At 45.0% G+C, this 27,393-nt stretch overlaps 1 protein-coding gene and 1 pseudogene across 2 annotated transcripts in view; one reads left to right on the top strand and one right to left on the bottom strand.

Moving 5' to 3' along the window:
- LOC144603231 (class I histocompatibility antigen, F10 alpha chain-like) overlaps nucleotides 1–27,393 on the top strand; it is a 1,654,937-nt pseudogene that overhangs the window by 649,020 nt on the left and 978,524 nt on the right. The window lies entirely within an intron of this gene.
- Nucleotides 1,350–26,943, bottom strand: LOC144602784 (E3 ubiquitin-protein ligase TRIM39-like). The gene is made up of 6 exons (XM_078415917.1): nucleotides 26,510–26,943; nucleotides 19,328–19,423; nucleotides 16,066–16,296; nucleotides 12,745–12,767; nucleotides 4,493–4,611; nucleotides 1,350–2,075 (listed from the first exon to the last, which is right to left on the bottom strand). Exons 1-6 carry the CDS (start codon nucleotides 26,921–26,923, stop codon nucleotides 1,552–1,554), a joined length of 1,407 nt encoding a protein of 468 aa, XP_078272043.1. The 5' UTR covers nucleotides 26,924–26,943; the 3' UTR covers nucleotides 1,350–1,551.

The raw sequence follows: 27,393 nt of genomic DNA, 5'->3' as shown, positions 1-27,393 counted from the left end.
GCATATATTTTGAATTGATTGTATTATAAAATGATTGTTACCAAACTTGAAAGCGACGAATGCAACTAATATTATGCAGTTATTGATAAATCTGTTCATAGTTTACGTTCAATTGATGTATAGTTCCTTCACATGCAGACATAGGTTTTTTGAATGACAAATGAAATAGTCACTTGGCAAGATTTTCAGTTAATTTTGTATCACATTCACCAAATTTGATAACATGAGCAAACGCAAGGGAGAAATTAATTTGTAGATTTATTTGCTCATGTCAAATTTCAAAGCCTTCCTTTGAAACTAATATGCTAACCTATGAGGAGGATTTTGTAGCCAGTTTAAAGTGGACATTTGGTAGGTTATCAGAATGAACTCAGAATTTACAAATGAAATATGGAGAAATGTGATGTTTCGTTTAGTTTAGAGATACAGCGTGTAAACAATCCATACCGATCACGATCAACCATACACTAATTCTATCCTACACACAATGGACAATTTAGAGGCCAACTTACAACCCTGCATGTCATTGAGATGTGGTAGGAAACTGGAGCATCCATGCGGTCATGGGGAGAGTGTACAAACTCCGTACAGACAGCACCCGTAGTCAGGATTGAACTTGGCTCCCTGGCGCTGTAAAGCAGCAACTCTACCACTGCGCCACTGTGCCGCCTGTGATTCATTTGGACAAAATGTAGTTTAAGTTGCAGGTGATTTATTGAATTGAATGATACAGCATGGAAACAGGCCCTTCGGCCCATAGAGTTCATGCCGACTTGTGATCACCCGTTCACATACGCTTTGGAACATAGTGACCACAATATCAAACGTTCTAAAAGTCTTCTTCACATTAACTTTTTATAATTGGCTTCAAAGCCTCTTCTAACTAGCCTGTGAAATCTCCTTCACATTAACTTCTTATAATTTGCTTAGAAACCTGTAGATTTGCTGATATTTTATCAGCATTCCAGAATTGCGTGTATATTTAAGTTGAGAAAAATAGGAATAAATGAAGATGGGTAAGCTCAGTGTTAATTGGCCAAAAAGATGGGTAGTGAGGGCAAGTTTAACGCATCAGAATGTGGTAGAGATGTTTGGCTCAGGAATTTTTGCAGATAGGGACATCGACTTACTAAAACTGTCGTTTGTTTGTTTGTTCCTGAACTACAGCCAAAACGTTACACGATAGCGTGACAATTTTAGGCCCACCTTACTCACCGTCGTCCCTTTGGTGCTAATGGAAGAAGTTTCTTTGAAATCGGTGTTATATTTTTAAAGTTATTCACATTTTAAAGTTTAAATCTATCTCCTCGGGAGGGAGGGGGAGGGGTGGGGTGGAGGGGGGAGGGGGGGAGGAGAGGGTGCTGCACCAATGCATGAGAGATTTGGGCCCCAACAGGTCCACTTGGTCTTAGATATCTAAAGATGGAGTTTACAGGTGGGGACATTGTTGGAACGACTTATCAGACTCACTGATTAACACTGATAACCCCTGGAGTAGGGCAGTTTCAAGTGTCTCCTCATAAAGGTTGACCGCGCGTTCACCAAATAAACCTATATATGCAAGTGGACTATTTGCAATGAATCAATGTTGCAGCCCGTTAAGAAGAAAGGATAGAGTTTCTCGGTGAACTTGTCCGTGAAAGTGTACAGATGTGACATGTAATCGGCATTGTACAGTGTCACCTGGCCAGCCTCATAGTTCAGGTAGACGCCCAATCTCTGGGGTTTGACTGGAACAGGGAGGGCAGTACGTGGTGAAGACATAGTGGTATATTCCTCTCCCAGACGCCACAATACCCAGGCTCCGGATTTCTGCTCCGGTGTGAACTCCGCTTTCCTCGGTACCGATGCTTTTACCACTCCCACACTCCACATAGTGTTCCTTCCGACCTCTACCTCCCAGTAGTGGCTCCCAGTGTTGAAGCCCTGAGAAGCCAGGACACAGTGCCACTGCACAAATCGCTCTGGTCTGTCAGGGACCATCTGTTTAGCACCGAGTCTGATGGCTGTCAGGTCACTGGACAGGATGAGTCTTGGATGCGCAGTGTTCGGATTCAGCTTCAGTTTGATCGGGACTGAAGAGGAGAAAAAAGTCTGCATGGTGAATTCACACGATTTGCCAATCAAACATTTTGACACATTGGTCCCCCTCTCCCCATTCGTAACAAGGACAGAGTCCCCCTTGTCCTCGCCTTCCATCCCATCAGCCATCGCATACAACATATAATCCTCCAACATTTTGCCACCTCCAACAGGATCCCACCGCTGGCCACATCTTCCCATCTCCACCCCTTTCTGCTTTCTGCAGAGACCGTTCCCTCCAAAACTCCCTGGTCAGTTCGTTCCTTCCCACCCAAACCACTCCCTCCCCAGGTACATTCCCCAGAAACTGCAGGAGATGCAACACCTGTCCCTTTACCTCTCCCCTCGACTCCATCCAAGGACCCAAACAGTCTTTCCAGGTAAGGCAGAGGTTCACCTGCACCTCTGAGGATGTAACTAGGATAATTGACAGGGGAGAGCCAGTGGATATAGTGTACCTTGACTTTCAGAAAGCCTTCGACAAGGTCCCAGGTAGGAGATTAGTGGGCAAAATTAGAGCACATGGTATTGGGGGTAGGTTACTGACATGGATAGAAAATTGGTTGGCAGACAGAAAGCAAAGTGTGGGGATAAATCGGTCCCTTGCAGAATGGCAGGCAGTGACTAGTGGGGTACCGCAAGGCTCGGTGCTGGGACCGCAGCTATTTACAATATACATTAATGACTTGGATGAAGGAATTAAAAGTACCATTAGCAAATTTGCAGATGATACAAAGCTGGGTGGCGGTGTGAACTGTGAGGAAGTTGCTATGTGGTTGCAGGGTGACTTGGACAGGTTGTGTGAGTGGCCGGATGCATGGCAGATGCAGTTTAATGTGGATAAGTGTGAGGTTATCCACTCTGGTGGTAAGAATATGAAGGCAGATTACTATCTGAATGCTGTCAAGTTAGGAAAATGGGACGCACAATGAGATCTGGGTGTCCTAGTGCATCAGTCACTGAAAGGAAGCATGCAAGTACAGCAGGCAGTGAAGAAAGCCAATGGAATGTTGGCCTTCATAACAAGAGGAGTTAAGTATAGGAGCAAAGAGGTCCTTCTGCAGTTGTACAGGGCCCTAGTGAGACCGCACCTGGAGTACTGTGTGCAGTTTTGGTCTCCAAATTTGAGGAAGGATACACTTGCTATTGAGGGCGTGCAGCGTAGGTTTACTAGGTTAATTCCCAGAATGGCGGGACTGTCATATGTTGAAAGACTGGAGCGACTAGGCTTGTATACACTGGAATTTAGAAAGATGAGAGGGGATCTTATCGAAACATATAAGATTATTAAGGGGTTGGACACATTAGAGGCAGGAAACATATTCCCAATGTTGGGTGAAGTCCAGAACCAGGGGTTTAAGAATAAGGGGTAGGCCATTTAGAACGGAGATGAGGAAACCCCTTTTCAGTCAGTGAGTTGTAAATCTGTAGAATTCTCTGCCTCAGAAGGCAGTGGTGACCAATTCTCTGAATGCATTCAAGAGAGAGTTAGATAGAGCTCTTAAGGATAGCGGAGTCAGGGGGTATGGGGAGAAGGCAGGAACGGGATACTGATTGAGAATGATCAGCCATGATCACATTGAATGGTGGTGCTGGCTCGAAGGGCCGAATGGCCTCCTCCTGCATCTATTGGCTATTCCATTTTTCGTGGTCATCTTAATCTAGGCCAGAGATTCCAAATTATTCCAAATTCCAAATTATGAACTGAATTTAAATGACACAGTTTCCATCGTGTGATATGAAGCTGATAGCAGCAATGCTTAAACTGATGGAAGGCAGAGATAAGGTAGACATTCACAACCTTTTTTCCCCAGGGTGAAAATGTTGTGGACCACAGGACGTGGCCTTAAGGTGAGAGCGATGAAGTTAAAAAAAATGTACGGGGCATGTTCTTTTTAACACAGAGGATGCCTGGAGCATGTTGCTGGATGAGATGGTGGAGGCAGACACCATAGTGTCTTTTAGAGAGGTGCATGGATATGCAGAGAATGGAGGTTTGGGTTTCAGGTAGAGGAGATTAGTTTATCTTGGCTTCATTGTCGGCATGGACATTGTGGGCTGAAGAGTCTGCTCCTGCACTGTACTGAACTCTTTAAACTGTTAGTTCAGGCCCCAGGATTACCAGCCGTGTTACATATCTGGTGTATCGCTACTGAACCTGCGGGCTGGCCTGGCCCAAATGTGTAGGAAGGACATGCAGGGGCTAATTTACACTGAACTTAGACACAAGAAGCTGGAGTAACTCAGTGGGTCAGGCAGCATCTCTGGATAAAAGGAATAGGTGACGTTTCAGGGCGAACCCGTTCTTCAGACTGGACCAAATGTGTCAATTTTTCCTCACAACTCTATCAAAATCTCTTCCATATTTCAAACACCATAATTCCTCGACTCTACCGGAAGATAAGTTTACCTGGATTAATTAGCTTCAGCATCCGTTTCCACAGGCTGAACTGAAAGGGGCCGCTGAAATCATCTTGACTGAGGTCAATGGAAACTCTGGCGGGTCTTTGGAACTGCATGTTTTCACACCTGTGTTGGGAATAAAAAGTATCGCTGAGATGCATAAATAGAATGATACACCATATTTGTGATCTCACTTTATATACTTGTCAGCACTGCCCTCAACTTCTGACTTTTCAGAGACCACTATCCGAGACTTAGGTCATAGGGAAATATGAACAACATATATAAGAAATATATAAATCAAGCTATTCTATGTGTTGATTGGGGATAGTTATTGACCAAGGAGGAATTCTCAGTTGGTTTTTATAGTATTCTGCAAGGGCTACCTCAGAAAGCAAATGGAGACCTCAACCAAAAGGCAACACTTCTGATAGTATTGAACTCCCTGTACTGCATCCCAAATCCTGGACTTTCCACTCAGCACTTTAATTTCATGTTTCATGTATCTTGTGTTTTATGTTGTATTTTGCTGGCAGACCAATTTCTCTCCTGGGATAAGTAAAGTTCTATCGTATTGTTTCATATCGCATCCCTTGCACATGAGACATTGGTTTTTATTATCCATTGCTGGTAGCTTAACAGCCACCAGCTATTAACTTTCTCCCTGGGTAATGGATATTCCTTCTGAACTGTGTGTGTGTTAGAGGAATTAAGTGTGAGGATATTGGAGAGGGTGTGGAAATGATGTACAATAACAGTGCTGTGGTTACATTGATTAGAAGGACTGGAGCCTCAGGGGCTTCCCAGGTAACGATCACATGACCGAGTGAAAGACTGGTTTCATGCAAATCCTCCCATGCGTTTTCAATGGATTATTTAAGCCAGGAATAATTATAGAGATATAGTCCGGAAACAAACCCTTTGGCCCACCAAGTCCATGCCAGCCATTGAACACTCGTTCACAATTGTTCCATGTTATCCCAATCTCCCATCCAGTCCTTACACCCTTGGGGCGATGAACAGAGGCCAATTAACCCTGCCCGTCCCACTGGGTAACTCAGTGGGACCGACAGCATCTCTGGAGTGAAGGAATGCACCCATTCCTTCTCTCCAGAGATGCTGCCTGTCCTGCTGAGTTACTCTAATATTTTGTGACTATCTTCGGTTTGAACTAGCATCTGCAGTTCCTTCCGACACAAGAGAAAGTACAAGCTCCCCACAGACAGCATCCGAGGTCAGGTTCAAAACAGGTCTCTGGCGCTGTCAGGCAGCATCTTTACCAGCTGCACCATAGTGCTATCCTCAGCAATAATAAATAAGAATAAAGCAATACACCTTGCACTTTGGAGATACAGTGCGGAAAAAGGCCCTTCGGCCCACAAGTCCATGCCGCCCACCGATCACATTAACACTATCCTGCACACTTGGGATAATTTACTATTTTACCAAAGCCAATTACAAACCTGTACATCTTTGGAGTGTGGGAGGAAACCGGAGCACCTGGAGAAAAGCCACATGGTCACAGGAAGAATGTACAAACTCCATACAGAAAGCACCCATAGTCAGGATCGAACATGAGTCTCTGGCGCTGTAAGGCAGCAACTCCACCGCTATACCACTGTGCCACACCAATAATGAATTTTTCATGGTATTCATTAACTAATGGATCCAAAGTATATTCCATTTGTTTGATCACAGGTAAAATTAGGGTTATTATTCAATGATTCTAAAGAACTTTAGCAAGTATATTGTGAGATGGCCATGGAAGATTACTGTTTCTGACTTGCTGAATAATTGACTTACAGACATTTCTGAAGAATGAAGCCCTTACATAAGCTGGGAGAAGAGAAGGCTGAGGAGAAATGTAATTGATTATGTGAAGTAATGAAGGGTCTGGATAGATTTGATATTGAAGGACTCTTCACATTGGAGGAATGGTAAAAGATTATATGCAACGGGTATGCAATATAGGGGAAGAGTACTAAGAACATCATAATGAAAAATGATTCTAACTTCCATACCAGACACAGCAGTAGAGTTTCTGCCTTACAGTGCCAGAGACCCGGGATCAATCCCGACTGTGAGTCCTTATCTCTATAAGGTTTCTACGTTCTCCCCGTGACCTGCGTGGGTTTTCTCTGGGATCTGCAGTTTCCTCCCACACTCCGAAGACATACTGGTTCATAGTTTATTTGGCTTTGGTAAAAATGGTAAATTGTCCCTAGTGTATTGGATAGTGTACAAGGATCGCTGGTCAGTGCCGGCTTTAGGGCCTGTTTCCACACTGTATCTCTAAACTGCCAAGGGATGTCCTTTTGGACGTCCCTTGGCAGTTCTTCTGATGGACATCATTTCATTCTAAACTAAACTGCTGGCATGTTGTCCAAATCTGGAACATACGGATGCAGAATTGGTGGAGACATGTTTCACTGTAGTCTTTGAGGGAACTGGATAAACATATTCTGGAAGCAAGTTTGTAAGGCTGCAGAGAGCATGCCTTTAGGTGGAACTAGTGAAACATAGAAACAAAGAACAATATGTGTAGGAGTAGGCCATTCGGCCCTTCAAGGCAGCACGCCATTCAAAATGATCATGGCTGATCATCTAAAATCATTACCACATTCCTGCTTGTTCCCAATATCCCTTGATTCCTTTAGCCCTATGAGCTAAATCTAACTCTCTCTTGAGCTAGAGATTGGTAGGTGCTGTATGATGTTGTGGAAATTACGAAGACAAGGCTGCAAGAGGATCGGAGCTGGGAAGTGAATATTCAGGGTTGTACGTCCTATCGAAAAGACAGACAGGTGGGCAGAGGGGGTGGGGTAGCTCTGTTGGTAAGGAATGAAATTCAGTCCTTTGCGAGTGGAGACATAAAATCAGAGGATGTAGAGTTATTGTGGATAGAACTGAGAAATTGTAAGGGCAAAAAGACCCAAATGGGAGTTATCTACAGGCCAACAAACAGTAGCCTTGAAATAGGGTGCAAGTTGCATCAGGAGTTAAAAGTGGCTTGTAACAAAGGTAATGTTTCGGTGGTTATGGGAGAGATTTCAATATGCAGGTAGACTGGGAAAATCAGGTTGGTACTGGACCACAAGAAAGGGATTTTGTAGGGTGCCACCAAGATGGATTCTTAGACCAGCTTGTACTGGAGCCTACCAGGGAGAAGGCAATTCTGGATTAGTGTTGTGTAATGAACTGGATTTGATAAGGGAACTCAAGGTAAAGGCTCTAGAAATAGTGGAAGCATTGGAGATTATTTTTCAATGTTCTATAGATTCAGGATCAGTTCCTGTGGATTGGAGGATAGCAAATGTTATCCCACTTTTTAAGAAAGGAGGGAGAGAGAAAACGGGTAATTATAGACCAGTTAGTCTGACATCAGTGGTGGGGAAGATGCTGGAGTCAATTATAAAAGACGAAATTGCTGAGCATTTGGATAGCAGTAACAGGATCATTCCGAGTCAGCATGGATATACGAAGGGGAAATCATGCTTGACAAATCTACTGGAATTTTTTGAGGATGTAACTAGGAAAATTGACAGGGGAGAGTCAGTGGATGTGGTGTACCTCGACTTTCAGAAAGCCTTCGACAAGGTCCCATATAGGAGATTAGTGGGCAAAATTAGAGCACATGGTATTGGGGGTAGGGTACTGACATGGATAGAAAATTGGTTGACAGACAGAAAGCAAAGAGTGGGGATAAATGGGTCCCTTTCGGAATGGGAGGCAGTGACCAGTGGGGTACCGCAAGGTTCGGTGCTGGGACCCCAGCTATTTACGATATACATTAATGACTTAGACGAAGGTATTAAAAGTACCATTAGCAAATTTGCAGATGATACTAAGCTGGGGGGTAGTGTGAATTGTGAGGAAGATGCAATAAGGCTGCAGGGTGACTTGGACAGGTTGTGTGAGTGGGCGTATACATGGCCGATGCAGTTTAATGTAGATAAGTGTGAGGTTATTCACTTTGGAAGTAAGAATAGAAAGGCAGATTATTATCTGAATGGTGTCAAGTTAGGAGGAGGGGGAGTTCAACGAGATCTGGGTGTCCCAGTGCATCAGTCAATGAAAGGAAGCATGCAGGTACAGCAGGCAGTGAAGAAAGCCAATGGAATGTTGGCCTTCATAACAAGAGGAGTTGAGTATAGGAGCAAAGAGGTCCTTCTACAGTTGTACCGGGCCCTGGTGAGACCGCACCTGGAGTATTATGTGCAGTTTTGGTCTCCAAATTTGAGGAAGCATATTCTTGTTATGGAGGGCGTGCAGCGTAGGTTCACTAGGTTAATTCCCGGAATGGCGGGACTGTCGTATGTTGAAAGGCAGGAGCGATTGGGCTTGTATACACTGGAATTTAGAAGGATGAGGGGGGATCTTATTGAAACATATAAGATAATTAGGGGATTGGACACATTAGAGGCAGGAAACATGTTCCCAATGTTGGGGGGGGGGGGTCCAGAACAAGGGGCCACAGTTTAAGAATAAGGGATAGGCCATTTAGAACAGAGATGAGGAAGAACTTTTTCAGTCAGAGAGTGGTGAAGGTGTGGAATTCTCTGCCTCAGAAGGCAGTGGAGGCCAGTTCGTTGGATGCTTTCAAGAGAGAGCTGGATAGAGCTCTTAAGGATAGCGGAGTGAGGGGGTATGGGGAGAAGGCAGGAACGGGGTACTGATTGAGAGTGATCAGCCATGATCGCATTGAATGGCGGTGCTGGCTCGAAGGGCTGAATGGCCTACTCCTGCACCTATTGTCTATTGTCTATTGTCCATTAGGAGGTAGTGACCATAATATGATAAGTTTTAATCTGCAATTGGAGAAGGAGAAGCTAAAATCAGAAGTGTCAGTGTTGCAGTTGAACAAAGGGGACGATGGAGGAATGAGGGAGGAGCTGGCCAAAGTTGACTGGAAAGGGTCCCTAGCAGGGATGGTGGTGGAACAGCAATGGCAGGAATTTCTGGAAATAATCCAGAAGATGCAGGATCATTTCATTCCAACGAGGAGGAAAGATTCTAAGGGGAGTAAGAGGCAACCGTGGCTGACAAGGGAAGTCAAGGACAGGAGAAAACTAAAAGAGAAGACGTATAACATAGCAAAGATGAGCGGGAAGCCAGAAGATTGGGTAACTTTTAAAGAACAACAGAAGTTAACTAAAAAGGCAATACCGGGAGAAAAGATGAAGTACGAAGGTAAGTTAGCCAAGAATATAAAGGAGCATAGTAAAAGCTTCTTTAGGTATGTGAAAAGGAAAAGATTAGTTAAGACAAATGTGGGTCCCTTGAAGACAGAAACAGGTGAATTTATTATGGGGAAGAAGAAAATGGCAGACGAGTTGAACAAGTACTTTGGTTCTGTCTTCACTAAGGAAGACACAAACAATCTCCCAGATGTACTAGGGGATAGAGGATCTAGGGTGACAGGAACTGAAGGAAATTCACATTAGTCACGAAATTGTGTTGGGTTGACTGATGGGATTGAAGGCTGATTATTCCGCAGGGCCTGAGGTGCTGCATCCCAGGGTACTCAAGGAGGTGGCTCTAGAAATTGTGGACGCATTAGTGATCATTTTCCAATGTTCTATAGATTCTGGATCAGTTCCTGTGCATTGGAGAGTAGCTAATGTTATCCCACATTTTAAGAAAGGAGGGAGAGAGAAAACAGGAGATTATACACCAGTTAGCCTGACTGGTGGTGGGGAAGACGATGGAGTCAATTATTAAAGATGTAATAGCGGCACATTTGGATAGCAGTAACAGGATCGGTCCAAGTCAGCATTGATTTACGAAGGGGAAAGCCTGCTTGACTAATCTTCTGGAATTATTTAGGGATGTAACAAGTAAAATGGATAAGGGGGAGCCAGTGGATGTAGTGTATCTGGTTTTCAGAAAGTCTTTGATAAGGTCCCACACAGGAGTTTAGTGGGCAAAATTTAGTAGGGTATCGACATGGATAGAAAATTCGTTGGCAGACAGGAAACAAAGTGTAGGAATTAACAGATCTCTTTCAGAATGACAGGATGTGACTAGTGGGGTGTCGCAAGGCTGGGTCCATAACTATTTACAATATATATTAATGATTTAGATGAAGGAATTAAAAGTAACATTAGCAAATTTGCAAATGACACAAAGCTGGGTGGCAGTGTGAACTGTGAAGAGAATGCTATAAGGATGCAGGGTGACTTGGATAGGTTGGGTGAGTGGGCAGATTCAGTATAATGTGGATAAATGTGAGGTTTCCACTTTGGTGGCAAGAACAAGGCAGCAGATTATTATCTGAATGGCATCACATTAGGAAAAGGGGAGGTGCAACGATACCTGGGTGTCCTAGTACATCAGTCACTGAAAGTAAGCATGCAGCTACCGCAGGCAGTGAAGAAAATTCTCTGCCTTAGAAGGCAGTGGAGGCCGATACACTGGATGCATTCAAAACAGAATTAGATAGAGCTCTTAGGGCTAATGGAATCAAGGGATATGGGGAGAAGGGAGGAACGGGGTACTGATTGTGGATGATCAGCCATGATCACATTCAATGGCGGTGCTTGCTCGAAGGGCTGAATGGCCTACTCCTGCACCTATTTTCTATCTATCTACCGTATGTTTGTTTCCATGAAAACATCCAGCGAATTGGCCTCCACTGGCTTCTGTGGCAGAGAATGCCATAGATTCACAACTCTCTGGGTGATAAAGTTTTTCCTCATCTCAGTCCTAAATGGCCTACCCCTTATTCTTAAACTGTGACTCCTCTTTCTGGATTCCCCCAACACCGGGAAATGTTTCTCTGCATCTAGCCTGTCCAATCCTCTAAGAAATGTATATGTTTGTATAAGATCCATTCTCATCCTTCTAAATTCCAGTGAATAGAAGCCCAGTCGACCAATTCTTTCATCATATCTCAGTTCCGCCATCCCGGGGAATTAACCTGGTGAACCTACGCTGCACTCCCTCAATAGCAATAATGTCCTTCCTCAAATTAGGAGACGAAAATTGCACACAATACTCCAGGTGCGGTCTCACCAGGACCCTGTACAACTGCAGCAGGACCTCCTTGCCCCTAAACTCAAATCCTCTCGCAAAGAAGACCAACATGCCATTAGCTTTCTTCACTGCCTGCTGTACCAGCATGCTTACTTTCAGTGACTGATGTACAAGCATACCCAAGTCTCTTCGTAATCTGACACCATTCAGATAATAATTTGCCTTCCTGTTCTTGCCACCAAAGTGGATAACTTCACATTTGTCCTCATTATACTACATCTGCCATGCATCTGCCCACTCATCCAACCTACCCAACTTACCCTGCAGCCTCATCACGTCTTCCTCGCAGCTCACACTGCCATGCAGCTTTGTGTCATCCACAAACTTGCAGATGTTACATTTAATTCCCACATCTAAATCGTTAATATATATTGTAAATAACTGGGGTCCCAGCACCGAGCCTTGCGGCACCCCACAAGTCACTGCCTGCCATTCTGAAAAGGACCTGATAATTCCTACTTTACTTCCTGTCTGCCAAGCAGTTCTCTATCCATATCAATATCCTACTCCCAATACCACGGCCTCTAATTTTGCACACTAGTCTTTTGTGTGGGAACATGCCAAAGATGCATGATATCCACTGGCTCTCCCTTATCCAATCTACTTGTTACATCCTCAAAAAAGTATGTGCAAGTAGATAATGGTTTGTCTGGCATCAGGTATGGCGTACACATTGTGGGCTGAAATGCCAGTTCTTGTGCTGTCTGTTCTATGTATCTTGCCCTGTCCCCTTCCATCTACATCCCTCCCTTTTACTTTGCATTTCACCCATCCTCTCTTCTTATCTGACACATGTTTGTTGCCTTTTTATCTCCAGCCTGTATCACTTATTCCACTACCAATAAAACCCCCGCCCAAACTGTATCCACCTATCACTCGCCAGGCTTTGTCCCACCCACAACCCCATCTCAGCTTTCTCCCTGCTATTACAATCAGTATGAAGAAGGGTCCCGACCCGAAATGTCGCCTGTCCATTCCATCTACAGATGCCGCTGAGTTCCTCCACCACCCTGTGTTTTGATCAAGATTTCAGCATCTGCATTTCCGTGTGTCTCCTGTCTTTGTTCTGGATTTCCAGCCCCTAAAGTTTTTTGCTCCAATGAATCCAAGTATTCATTCACTTTGCCTGCCATCCGTATCCAAAAATGCAAAGGACTACAGGTGGAATGGGTTGCATTACAGAATATATAATTGTCAGCCAAATATGGACAATAATGCACTTACCGGCCAAGAATATTTTTAATATCCTGAAAGAGAGAAGATTGTTTTAGTTTTACTTTTTAATTGTAGAGATACAGCAGAGAAACAGGCCCTTCGACCCACTGAGCCCACACCGACCAGCGATCCCCGCACATTGACACTATCCTGCACATACTGGTGACCAATTACATTTAAACCATGCCAATTATCCACAAAATTGTGCGGCTTTGGAGTGTGTGCGGAAACCGAAGATCTCTGAGAAAACCCACGGAGGTCACGGGGAAAACGTACAAACTCTGTACAGACAGTACCCGTCGTCAGGATCAAACCCGGGTCCCTGGTGCTGTGAGGCAGCAACTATATCGCTGAACCACCAATAAAAGGGTGGGCCTTTTATTACAATATTGCATTACATAGATCTGTCAGAAACTTAGACAATGGTAAAAATGCATTTCCAATATTATTGTGTAAAAACTGCAATTTGACTTTACAATGTCACAAGATTTGGACACAGAATAGTTTCAATACCGAACTCATAGTTCGAAATTCTCGGTGGAGGGCATGTCGATAAAATAGCAGCATTTAAGTGGCTTTTAGATAGGCACATGTATATGCAGGGCATGGAGGGATATGGATCATGTGCAGGCTGAAGAGATTAGTTTAACTTGGAATCATATTCAGCTGTGAGATTGTGGGTTGAAAGGTCGGCTCCTGTGCAATGTTCCATGTTCTATGGTCTATTAACAGGAAAAACTGTTAAAATTGAAGCTCACAGACCTATGAGGAAATGATTCTTTGGTGCAATAAACCTCTATTATTTCACGATGTGACTATTTGGAAGTCCTGATGCATCCAATTTGCCACATCACTTGTTGATTTCCCTGTTCCTTTTAACACACCAGGATCTTAGTCGCCACTGATAGACACAAAATGCTGGAGTATCTCAGTGGGACAGGCTGCATCTCTGGAGAGAAAGAATGGGTGACGTTTCGGGTTGAGACCCTTCTTCAGATTGAGAGTCAGGGGAGGGGGAGATACAGAGATAAGAAAGTATAAGGTGTGAGAACGAGACATCAAAGGGGGTGGAGATGAAGGAAAGTGTAGAGTAGATCATTGTTAGCGATGAGAAGGTAACAACAAAGCAAACAGAGATAAAATGTAATCAGGGACAGTCAGACTGGTTGGAGTACTGGGAAGGGGGAGGGATGGAGAGAGAGAGGGAAAGCAAGGGTTACTTGAAGTTAGAGAAGTCAAACTATCTCCGGTTTAAACTAGCATCTGCAGTTCCTTCCAACTCTTAGTTGCCATTCTTCCTTCAGCATTCTGGTGCTAAAGTTCCACACTCACAGAGCAGCACGGCACAATACTGGAGCAGGCCCTTTGGCCCACAATGCCTGTTCCAAACACAATGCCAAGATAAACTAATCTCATCTGCCTGCACGTGACCATGACGTGCCTGTCTAAAAGCCCATAAACACCAGTATTGGTCCTGCATCCACCACCACCACCCCTGGCCCTGCATTCCAGGCACCAACCACCCTCGCCTGCCCCACACATCTCCATTATATTTTGTCTCCTCACCATCAAGCTATGCCCACTGATCTTTCATATTTCCACCATGAGAAAGGGTTCTGACCGTCTACACTGTGGCTCTCTTAATTTGATCTACTTCCATCAGTCCAGAGAAAACACCGACAGTCCAGAGAAAACTATCCAAGTTTGTCCATCCTCTTCTGATACTAATTCCCTGTAATCCAGGCATCATTCTGGTCAACATTTAGTGCATTCTCTCCAAGGCCTCTACAGACTTCTTATATTGGGGTGTCCAGAACTGCACACAATACTCCAAATGAGGTCTAACCAAAGTGCTAAAAATCTGCATTGTGCTTTCCTGACACTTATACTCAATGCCCAACTAGTCTTTTCCTTTTCACTGGCTTGCAGAACTTGAGTCTAACATGATTCTGTGTGCTGATCGTGTCTATAAGCTTGTGATGGTGCAAGAGGCAAGATTTTCACTGCATCTGTCCCTCACTGTATTCATATGACAATAAGCTCAACTTGACTTAACCAGTTCTCCCTTAAAACTCACCTGGGCCCCACTCCCCATGCTTCCTTGAAACTTGCCTCGTTCTGCTTCCAGTGCTCTGTTTAAATGTACCTGGTTAACTGGAATAGAACTGGAAAAATCTGGAGTAACTCAGCGGGCCAGGCAGCATCTCTGGAAGAAAGGAATAGGTTTGGGGTCGAGACCCTTCTTCAGACTGAGAGTCAGGGGAAACGAAAATGAGAGATATAGAAGGTACATAGAAGAAATGAATGAAAGATATGCAAAAAACGATGATCGAGGAAAGGTGTAGCCCACAATGGTCCATTGTTGCCTGTGGGGTAGGTGATAACGAGTTAACTGGAATGTTTATTGTTATTCTGCATATCATCTGTAAACACTGATTTAAAACAGTGTAAAACACAAAGTGCCTGAGGAATTCATCAGATCATGCAGCATCTGTCGAGGGGGAAAGGAAACATGATGAATTGGGTCAGAACCTCCTCTAGAGTGATTCAGGCCTCATTAGTGTACATAGTGCTGTTATAACTCAGCAGGTGAAGCAGCACGTTTGATGGTGCTGTTATATCAGCAGGTGAAGCAGCACGTTTGATGGTGCTGTTATAACAGCAGGTGAAGCAGCATGTTTGATGGTGCTGTTATAACAGCAGGTGAAGCAGCATGTTTGATGGTGCTGTTATATCAGCAGGTGAAGCAGCATGTTCAATGGTGTTTGACCTGCTGAGATATTCAAGAACTTTGTATCCTCTTGTGGAAACCAGCATCAGCAATTTCATGTTTCTACTTTAATTAAGTGTGTTGGAGTATTAATGAATATGATCCAAGAGTCTGGAAAAGCTGCGATATTGGTTTAGAGTTTAGAGATACAGCCCGGAAACAGGCCCTTCTGACCACTGAGTCTGTGCCGACCAGCGATCCTCGCACATTAACACTCTCCCACACACACTTGGGACAATTTACATCTCTACGAAGCCAATTAACCTACGAACCTGCACGTCTTTAGAGTGTGGGAGGAAACCAAAGTTCTCGGAGAAACTCCACGCGGTCACAGGGAGAACGTACAAACTCCATACAGCCAGCACCTGTGGTCGGGATCGAACCTGTGTCTCAGGCGCTGTAAGTGCTGTAAGGCGGCAACTATACCGCTGCGCCACCCATTCTGGGACTGGTGCTGCCAAAGTTCTGAATGTGGACTGATGGAGTTCTCTACTGTACATTGGGTTTTAGAATCTGAATAGTAATGGCATCATGTTTCCCATGTAAACAATAGACAATACCTGCATAAATTCTGCATCTTCCAGACTCAGATTTTCTTGCATGTCCAAGATTGCTTCCTTAAGTGATGCATGCTGTTCGGAGATTTTCTTTAGATTTTCATCTTTTTGTTGCAATATGGCATTTTCCTTTTGCTCCAGTATTGTTTTCAGCTTTTTCTCTTCCTGGTGCAGAAACTGGTGCAGTTCTTCGAACTTAGATTCAATGTTCTTCTGCAGAGCCGCAGATTCTTTCTGATGGAATAAACAACAGGTGAATTTACCCAGTGCAAGGTGAGAAGTGCATGGGTCGTGGAGCACAGAACAGGAAACAATACAACACAGGAACAGGCTCTTTGTTCCACCATGCCACAGCTGAACATTATGCTAGGTTATAACTGAAAACACACACCTCCAGATTCAGGGACAGTTTCTTCCAGCTGTTTCCACGCAACTGAACCATCCTCTCACTAACGAGAGACCAGTTCTGACCAACCATCTACCTCATTGGAGACCTTTGAACTATCTTTAATTGGACTTTACCTTGCTTTTTATTTTAGAGATACAGCGTTGAAACTGGGCCTTTGGCCCACCAAGTCTGTGGTGACCAGTGATCACCCACACACTAGCTCTATCCAACACACTGGGGACAAATTACAGAGGCCATTTAACATATAAACCTGCACATCTTTGGAATGTGGGAGGAAACATCTTTAAGGTGAGAGGAGCAAGTTTAAGGGAGATATGCAGTGCAAGTATTTTTATTTACACAAAGGGTGGTGAGTGCTTGGAATGTGCTGTTGTAAGGGTGGTGAGACAATAGACAATAGACAATAGGTGCAGGAGGAGGCCATTCGGCCCTTCGAGCCACCACCGCCATTCAATGTGATCATGGCTGATCATTCTCAATCAGTACCCCGTTCCTGCTTTCTCCCCATACCCCCTGACTCCGCTATCCTTAAGAGCTCGATCTACCTCTCTCTTGAATGTATTCAGAGAATTGGCCTCCACTGCCCTCTGAGGCAGAGATTCGCAACTCTCTGACTGAAAAAGTTTTTCCTCATCTCTGTTCTAAATGGCTCACCCCTTATTCTTAAACTGTGGCCCCTGGTTCTGGACTCCCCCAACATTGGGAACATGTTTCCTGCCTCTAACGTGTCCAACCCCTTAATAATCTTATACGTTTCGATAAGATCCCCTCTCATCCTTCTAAATTCCAGTGTATACAAGCCTAGTCGCTCCAGTCTTTCAACATAGGACAGTCCCGCCATTCCGGGAATTAACCTAGTAAACCTACGCTGCACGCCCTCAATAGCAAGAATATCCTTCCTCAAATTTGGAGACCAAAACTGCACACAGTACTCCAGGTGCGGTCTCACTAGGGCCCTGTACAACTGAGTGCTTGGAATGTGCTGTTGTAAGGGGGGGGTGGGGGGTGGTTGAGGCAGATGCATTAGTGGCATTTAAGAGGCTTTTGGACAGGCAAGTGAATGGTGGGATATGGACAATGTGCAGGCAGATAAGAGTTGGTCCTGTCATTATGTTTGGCAGACATTGTGGGCCAAAGGGCTTGTCCCATGTTCTGGGATGGTGATGACTTGACACTGTGGTGCAGATTCAATCTCCATGTTTACAGTAGGCTGTGTTGAAAAGGTTCATTAACTTGACTCATCATTAAAAGGAGTTGTATTATATGGGAAGTGAATAAGGTTCTGAGTGGAGTTGTTGACAGGATATGTTGTAGGAAGGAACTGCAGATGCTAGTTAAAACAGAAGATAGACACAAAACATATTTCATTATTTCTGTATCTCCCTCTCCCTGATTCAGTTTGAAGAAGGGTCAAGACCCAAAACGTCACCCATTCCTTCAGACAGAGATGCTGCCTGTCCCACTGTTACTCCAGCATTTTGTGTCTGTCTTGTTGACAGGATACTTTCTCTGGTTGGGACAATCTAGAACAGGATAGATTCAGCCAACAGCTTTACCTACTGAAGGAGGGAATGGAGAAATAATTCTGAGGAATGAGCCTGAAGAAATGTCCTGATCCAAAATGTCACCTATCCATTTTGTCCGCTGATGCTGCCTGATTCCCTGAGCTCCTCCAGCGCTTTATGTTTTGTCCAAGATTCCAGCATATGCAGTTCCTTTTATCTCCAAGGGAAAGGGAATGATTTTTGTTTGCTCAAAGGTTTGTGAGCCTCTGGAACTCTTCAGACTGGAGAGATGTCATAGATGAATTGATGTAATAGAGAGAAATCAAAAGTTATGACTAGAAAGGTGGACAGGCTTGATGGAGCACATGGAGACACAAGGAAGTGCAGATACTGGAATCTTGAGCAAAGTACAAAGTGCTGTCAGAAACATACATTGCATGGGATCTAAGGAAAGAAAGCTGAATGGATAGAAAACTGGCTTCATGGAAGGAAGGAGAGGATGATGGTGGAAGGTTGCTTTTCGGACTGGAGGCCTGTGACTAATGGTGTGCCTTGGGGTTCGGTGATGGTCCCATTGCTGTTTGTCATTTATAGCAAAGATGTGGATGAGAACATACGTGCAGAAGGGAAAGATTTAATAGGAACCCGAGGGGTTACTTTTTTACACAACGGGTGATAGGTGTATGGAACGAGTTGCCTGAGGTAGTAGCTGAGGCAGGTACCCTTGCAACGTTTAAGAAACATTTAGACAGGTACATGGATCAGGTAGGTTTAGAAGGATATGGGCCAAACACAGGGTGGTGAGACTAGTATAGATGGGACATGTTGTCCCGTGTGGGCAAGTTGGGCTGAAGGGCCTATTTCCACGCCATATGACTCTATGAACTGATCGGTTCAGGAGCATCTGTGAAAGGAATGGACAAACAGCCCAAAACATTGCTTATCCATTCCTTGCAGAGATGCTGCCTGACCTCACCCACTGCATTACTCCAGCACTTTGTGTTTTGATGGAGCACTTGTCTGATTCCTGCTTCCTTCCCTACGCTTCTCATGCTGTGTAGTTGGAGAAAACATCGGGCCTTTCAATTAAGGCACAAGAAACTCAGGATGCTGGAACAGTGAGCAAATGATCATTGTGATCTTTGGCGAGGAATGAGAGGAAACAAAATATTACAACAGATCAAATATATAATGATGTGAAAGGCACGGAAATTAAATATTTACCTGGTGCTAGATTGAGTCAATATCTCACATGCATGACATTGGACCGCCACACTAGTTTTTACATTAACTGTTTCGTTTCCCATCTCAACTGTGCTTTGGTGTGGGACCTTTAAACGGCCCTTCGTACCTTCAGTTTATTTACATCTTCTTCTTCTTCATCCTGACTTTCACAGCAATCAAGCATTTGTTCACTGAGGGACTCGATTTCTTTCCGTAGCATTCCCTGGAACAGAGATATTCACAAAAAAAATCATATAGGATCCCTGAAAAAGACATTTTTAAAGTCTGTTGTCAATGATCTGGAAGATCAACCCCAATTATAGTTTGGCTCAGCTGGAAGAGCAGCCTCACAGCTCCAGCCATCTAGTTTCAACCTGGTCCACCAGGTTTGTCCATGAGGCGTTCTCCTTGTGTGGATTACACCCATTTGCTTGTAATTTTTTCCATGTTCCATAAAACAGGTAATCCGGCATGTTTCCAGTGACTCTAACCAATTTCTACAGATGCACCCTAGAAAGCATCGTATTAGAATGCATCACAGCTTGGTTTGGCACCTATTCTTCCCAAAACTGCAAGAAATTGCAGAGAGTTGTGATGTCGCCCAGTCCATCATTCAAACCAGCCTCCCCCTCATCGACTCCATCGACACCACACTTCCTCAGGAATGCAACCAACATGATGAAGGACAACTTCCTCCCCAGTCATCCTCTCTTCTAGCCTGTTGCATCAGTCAGAAGATCCAAAATCTTGAAAGTGTGTATGACTTTCAGGAATACCTTCTCTCCTGCTATTATAAATCTATATAGAAATCATATATAAATCAGACTATTTATCAGACTCTTATAAGCTGTTGGTAAGGTCCCGATCACCCAATCTATATTCTTGCAACGTTTGCATTTTTAGAAAATCTGCACTTCTCTCTAGTGTAGCACTATACTCAACATTCTTTATTTTTCTCTTTGCACGACCTGGTAGACTTGACTATGGTTTGATTGGACTCATAAATGGTATGACTTGCTTGGATAGCAGGCTGAGCAAATATTTTTCTGTACACTTGAGAATACAAAACCAATACCAAAGGTAATTGTGTTCTGTTTGGTAGTTTAGGATGACACAGTAAATTGCCCCCAGCATACAGGTGAGCGATTGAATCTGGGTAAAGTTGATGGGGAAAGTGGAAGGAATAGATTACAGGGAAAATTATTGGGAAGTAAGGTCGCTCTTTATGCTGGCATAGACAGTGGGTTGAAATAGCCTTCACCTAAATCATCAGGATAAACAGAATTGGAATTTGGTCGTGGTATAGGTTCATTATTGTTATGTGTACTGAGATGCAGTGAAAAACTTATGTTTGTGTTCTATGCAAAAAATCAGGTAATACTATACATGAATACAATCAAACAAGAAACAAGTACAATAGTAAGAGCAAAGAGAAAATACCAGAGTGGAGAATATAGTCCCCAGCAATGGAGCATAACAGTTCCATAGAAAAAGTCCAATGTCCGCAATGAGTTAAGTTGGAGAATTGGGACTGTACTCTATCTTCAGATAGGATCTTTCAGAGTTATGGTAAATATGACAGGGAAGCAGCTGTTCCTGAGTCTCGCTTTATGGACTTTCAAGCTTCTGGATCTTCCACCTGATGGGAACGGGGAGAAGAGGGGATGACCATGGTGGAAAAGGTCCTAGAATTTGTTGGCTTTTATCCCGTGGCAACGCAGATGGAGTGTCATAGTCATTGAATCTTGCAGCGTGGAAACAGGCAGTTCGGCCCAATTTGCCGTCACCAGCACTAGTCGCACCTGCTTGCGTTTGGCCCATACCCCTCTAAACCTGTCCTCTCCACGTACCTGTCTAAATGTTTCTTAAACGTTGCAATAGTACCTGGAACAACGACCTCCTCTGGCAGCTCACTTCATACACCTACCACCCACTGTGTGAAAAGGTTTCCCTATTAAATATTTCCCCCCCACTTTAAACCTATGTCCTCTGGTTCTCGATACTCCTACTCTGCTTAAGAGACTCTGTGCATCTACCCGATCTATTCCTCTCATGATTTTGTACACTTCTATAAAATCACCCCTCATCCTCCTGCGCTCCATCCTCCAAAGTTTAAGAAGATTTATGTAGATGTTGGCAGGAATCGAGGGCCTCAGCTTTAGGGAGAGGCTGTTCAGGCCAGGACTCTTTTCCTCAAAGAGTCCTGGCCTGCTCAGCCTCTCCCTAAAGCTGAGGCCCTCGATTCCTGCCAACATCTACATAAATCTTCTCTGCACCCTTTCCAACAGTGTATGGTGGGGAATGTGGCCTGTGTGATGGCCTGGGTGGCATCCACAACTCTCTGCAATTTCTCGCTGCTTCAGGCAGAGCTATTCCCAAACCAAGCAACGATGCATCCCGAAAGCCTAATTTCTTCAGTGCATCTGTAGAGGTTAGTAAGAGCCGGTGGAGGCATGCCAGATTCCTGAGGAAGCACAGGCATTGCTATGCTTTTTTGGCTGTAGCTGCAATGCATCTGGTCAAGGACAGAATTTCCATTCATAATTGGAGTAACAATTAAAAAATGGGTGAAGAGAGATGGAAGGGATAATCTAAGAATGTCAGAAATTGGAACAGATTTTGATAACATGGCTCCCTGTGTCCTTCACCTGAGGACCACCCACTTCCCTTCCCCATTCTCATGGTCCTCGTCTCTCTTTAACGTATTTAATGACCTTCACAACTCTCTGCAGTAGACTATTCCAAAGATTCACCATCCTCACTGGTGAAGTTTCTCCTCTTCTCCATCTAAATGAGGAACTGCTCGTTCTTGAATACCGACCCTATTTTTACATTCCCCCACAAGGGAAATCATCTTCTCAACATCTGTCTTGCAAATCCCCCTCATAACCTTCCGTGTTTCAACAAGGTCACATCTCATTCTTCGAAGCAGCAATGAATACAGACTAAACCTACTCAACCATTACTCATAGGGCAAACACGTATTGTGAGCAATCAAACAATATACATTATCTGGGCTGCCTCCAATGCAAGTTATGTTCTCCTTGAAGGGCCTGTTTCCCTGTTGTATATCTAAACAAAACTAAACTGCACATGTTAAAATCTTGAGTAAAACACTGCTGGAGGAACTCCGCGGGTCAGGCAGCATCTGGGGAAAGAACTAACAGATGGATTTTCAGGTTGGGTGTCAAGAAGGGTTCAGAATGTTGTCTCGATGGGTGGGTATTATGTATAAGGAGTGGTTGTTTTCCCCAGAATGCCAGCAGGTGAAGGGAGATCCCATAGACGTTTATAAAATTATCAAAGGCATAGGATAGGGTGGACAATCTGAACATTTTCACCACAAAAGGTAGGAAATGTCAAAGACTAGAGGCATAACTTTAGGTGAGAGGTGCATGGCAAATATGAGAGTGGCTTTTAGGAGACACACATTAATATATGGGGAATGACATGGATCATATGCAGGAAGAGATTTGTGGATGTAACCCTGTCCGTCACACAGACCACACTCCCCACCAATGTCTCCATCTATACTTCAAGCTGCCTCGGAAGAACAGCCAAATTAATTAAGCACCTTTCCAAGCCTGGTCATTCCTTCTCCTCCCTGGTCCTGTCAAGCAGAAGATTCAGAAGCCTGCAAGAGCACACCTTCAGAGTCAGAAACAGCTACTTCCCCTCTTATTGCACTTCTGAATGGTCTTTTCAAAATCGAGGCAACAGACCTGATTTTCTATCCTACCTTATTGCAGGCATTGGACGTTTTCTGTGGAACTGTTGCATTGTTCAGTTTAATTTAGTTTAGTTATACAGCGCGGAAACAGGCCCTTCGGCCCATCAAGTCCGCACTGATCGGCGATCCCTGTACATCAGCACTATCCTACACACGAGGGACAATTTACAATTTTTACTGAAGCCAAATTAACCGACAAACCTGTACATCTTTGGCTTGTGGGAGAATGTACAAACTCATTACAGACAGCACCAGTAGTCAGGATTGAATCTGGGTCTCTGGCGCTGTAAGGAAGCAACTCTACCGGTGTGCCACCATTGCCACCCCTGATTGTAAAGCTGGGAAACGACATTCTGCACTCTGGCATCTTTCTCTTTGCTCTGGATTTTCCTCTTGTGTTTGGCTTGATTCTATTCTTTTATAGCATTATCTGATTTGATTAGATAAGCATGCAAACAAAAGCTTCTCACCGTACCTTGGTACGTGTGTCAATAATAAACCTGAACCAGAGAAGCTTAGTTATACAGCATCATGGTCAGCATAGATATTGTGGGTTCCTGTGCTCTGTTTTTCTATGTTCTATGAAACTGTGAGGGTCAGTTCTTGCCGTGCACCTTTCTATCTATATACTAAAACTCTCGTTTGTTTGTTTGTTTGTTCCTGAGCTACAGCGAAAACGGGACACAATAGCGCGACAATTTTAGGCCCAATTTTTAAAGTTATTCACATTTTAAAGTTTAAATCTATCTCCTAGGGAGAGAGGGGGGGAGGTGGAGGGAGGGAGGGGAAGGATAAAGGGGTTGAGGGGGATGGATTGGGGTGGAGGGGAAGGGGAAGGAGAGGAGGGGAGGGGAGGATCGAGGAGGACGGGGGGTGAGGGTAGTGGGTAGGGGGAGGAGAGGGTGCTGCATCAATGCAGGAGAGGTTTGAGTCCAACGGGTCCACTTGGTCTAGTATTCTATACCATTGTGGGCTGAATGGCCTGCACCTGTGCTGCGCCGTTCTATGTCCAATGACACTGTGGGCTGAATGGCCTGCTCTAGTGCTGCACCGTTCTATGTCCAACGACACTGTGGGCTGAAGGGCCTGCTCCTGTGCTGTACTTTCCTATACTAAGTCACAAAGTGCTGGAGTAACTCAGCGTGTCGGGCAGCATCTCTGGAGAACATGGATAGGAAACTGAATCAGGAACATCGTAGTAGATTAGGTTAGAGGAGGTGTGTGTGAACCTCTCTCTCGCTTGGAAAGTCTGTTTGGGTCCCTGGAAGGAGGTGACCTTTCTATATTCTGTAACATAGTGGGCTGCAGGGCCTATTTCTGTGCTATATTTTTCTACATTCTATGACACTGTGGGTGAAGTGCCAATTCCTCTGCCACACCTTTCGATGTTCTGTGATACAGTGGGCCACAGGGCCTGATTCTGTGCTGTATATTTCTGTTACATAACACTGTGGGCCGAAGGGCCTGTTCCTGTGCTGTTGTATATTCTATGACACTGTGGGCCGAAGCACCGTTTTATCGGAGATAGACACAAAATGCTGGAGTAACTCAGTGGGACAGGCAGCATCTCTGGAGAGAAGGAATGGTTGACTTTTCGGGTCGAGAAGAATCGAAATGTTACCCATTCCTTCTCTCTAGAGAGATTGACTGTCTCGCTGAGTTACTCCAGCATTTGTGTCTATCTTTGGTTTAAACCAGTATCTGCAGTTCCTTACTACACTCTACTTTTCTACAGTCTATGATACTGTGGGCTGATGGGCTTGTTTCTGTGCTGCACTTTACTACCGTCTATGGCACTGTGGGCTGAAGGGCCTGTTTCTGTGCTATACTTTTCTACAGTCTATGACACTGTGGGCCGACAGGTTTGTTTCTGTGCTATACTTTTCTACAGTCTATGGCACTGTGGGCTGAAGGGCCTGTTCCTGTGCTGTACTACTCTCTGTGTCGGAAGGAACTGCAGATGCTGGTTTAAACCGTAGACACAAAAAGCTGGAGTAACTCAGCGGGACAGGCAGCATCTCTGGAGAACATGGATAGGACACCGAATCAGGAACATCGCAGTAGATTAGATTAGAAAGGGTGCATGTGAACCTCTCTTTCGCTTGGAAAGCCTGGAAGGAGGTGACATTTCTATATTCTATGACATAGTGGGCAGTAGGGCCTATTTCTGTGCTATATTTTTCTACAGTCTATGACACTGTGGGCTGAAGTACCAATTCCTCTGTGGTACGTTTCGATGTTCAATAACACAGTGGGCAGAAGGGCCTAGTTACTGTGCTGTATATTTCTATATTCTATGACGCTGTGGGCTGAAGGGGCTGTTACTGTGGTGTACAGTTTTATGTTCTGTGACAGTGGGCCGAAAGGCTTGATTCTGTGCTATACTTTTCTATGACATTGTGGGCCGAAGGGCATGTTCCTGTGCTGCACTTTTCGATGATATATGACACTGTAAGTCGAAGTGCCATTTTATGTGCTGTACTGTTCTATGATCTATGACACTGTGGGCCGAAGGGCCTGTTTGTGTGCTGTACTGTTCTATGATCTATGACACTGTGGGCCGAAGGGCCTGTTTGTGTGCTGTACTTTTCGATGATATATGACACTGTAAGTCGAAGTGGGCCGAAGGGCCTGTTCCGTTGCTGTACTGTTCCATGTGCTATCACAGTGGGCCAAAGTGCCAGTTTCTGTGCTGTACTGTTCTATGATCTATGACACTGTGGGCCGAAGGGCCTGTTTGTGTGCTGTACTGTTCTATGATCTATGACACTGTGGGCCGAAGGGCCTCTTTGTGTGCTGTACTGTTCTATGATCTATGACACTGTGGGCCGAAGGGCCTGTTCCGTTGCTGTCCTGTTCCATGTGCTATCACAGTGGGCCAAAGTGCCAGTTTCTGTGCTGTACTGTTCTATGTTCTGTGACACTGTGAGTCAAAGTGCCAGTTCCTGTGTTGTACTATGTATATCCAATTACACTGTGGGCCGAAGGGCCTGTTTCTGTATTGTACTGTTCTGTGTTCTGTGTGGTGGGTGAGAACTGGGTGGACAGAGAGGCCTGTCCCTGTGCTGCTCTGTGTTCTACATGGTGGGTGAGGAGATGGACAGAGAGGCCTGCCCCGTCCTGCTCTGTGTTCTGTGTGGTGGGTGAGGACTGGGTGGACAGAGAGGCCTGTTCCCGTCCTGTGCTGCTCTGTGTTCTACATGGTGGGTGAGGAGGTGGACAGAGAGGCCTGTTCCTGTCCCTGTGCTACTCTCTCTGTGTGGTGGGTGGGTGAGGACTGGGTGGACAGAGAGGCCTGTTCCTGTCCTGTCCTGTGCTACTCTCTCTGTGTGGTGGGTGAGGAGGTGGACAGAGAGGCCTGTTCCTGTCCTGTGTTCTGTGTGGTGGGTGAGGAGGTGGACAGAGAGGCCTGTCCCTGTCCTGTGCTACTCTCTCTGTGTGGTGGGTGAGGACTGGGTGAACAGAGAGGCCTGTTCCTGTGCTGTTCTGTGTTCTGTGTGGTGGGTGAGGACTGGGTGAACAGAGAGGCATGTTCCTGTTCCTGTCCTGTGGCAGTTCACTGTGAGCGCGGTGTCCCACCTTATGGAGTTCAGCGGCCTCGCCAAGCGGGCTGGTGGAGTGGCCGTGGTGATGGCGGGACGTGGCACACACCACACAGATCGGCCTCTGGTCATCGCTGCAGTAAACCTTCAGCCTCTCGTCGTGCTCCTGGCAGCGGAGCTCCGTCTGAACCACCGCCTCGTCCACTCTGAGCTTCATTACATTCTCCACGATGTTGGACACGAACCGGTTGTGTCTGAGCGTCTTGTCGGGCAGCAGCGCCCGGCACTGTGGACAAGTGGCCGGCCCTCGCTCCGACTGCCAGTGCCGGACGATGCAGGTCCGGCAGAAATTGTGGCCGCAGTCTATGGTTACAGGCTGGACAAAGAACTCCAAGCAGATGGGGCAAAGCGCCTCATCTTTCATGGACTGTAGCACGTCTATACTCGCCATCGCTGCTGCCCTCTCCGGGTCCCGGACACTTAGTTGCACTTCCGCGCTGCTGCAAAGTCGGCGATTTCCGGGTACGTTTCTTTGCACAAATCTGCAGATTTCAAACATAGACACAACAACGCAGGAGTAACTCAGTGGGTCAGGCAGCCTCTTCCTCTTCTCCCGTGATGTTGCCCGACCCGCTGATTTACTCTAGCATTTTGTGTCGACCGTCGGTGTAAACCCGCATCTGCAGTTACTTCCTAAACATTTTGTCAACAGATTTCAAGATTCAGTTATTTTTTTGTCCTGAAGCGGAACAACGAGATTCTTACTTGGCAGCAGCAGCACAACAGATTATATAAACAGTACTCGCTAGACCCCATTGTACAGAACAAAAAGCTTCAATTGAAAATAGTCTGAATATAGTCCAAAACAAAAACAACAAAGCCCGAAGTCCTGAGTGCAGCCACGGCAGCGGGTAGATCAGA

The sequence above is a fragment of the Rhinoraja longicauda genome, chromosome 19 (assembly GCF_053455715.1).
Source record: "Rhinoraja longicauda isolate Sanriku21f chromosome 19, sRhiLon1.1, whole genome shotgun sequence".
NCBI lineage: Eukaryota > Metazoa > Chordata > Chondrichthyes > Rajiformes > Arhynchobatidae > Rhinoraja > Rhinoraja longicauda.
Note: the sequence above shows the minus strand (reverse complement) of the source record. Positions and strands in the feature narration are given on the sequence as shown.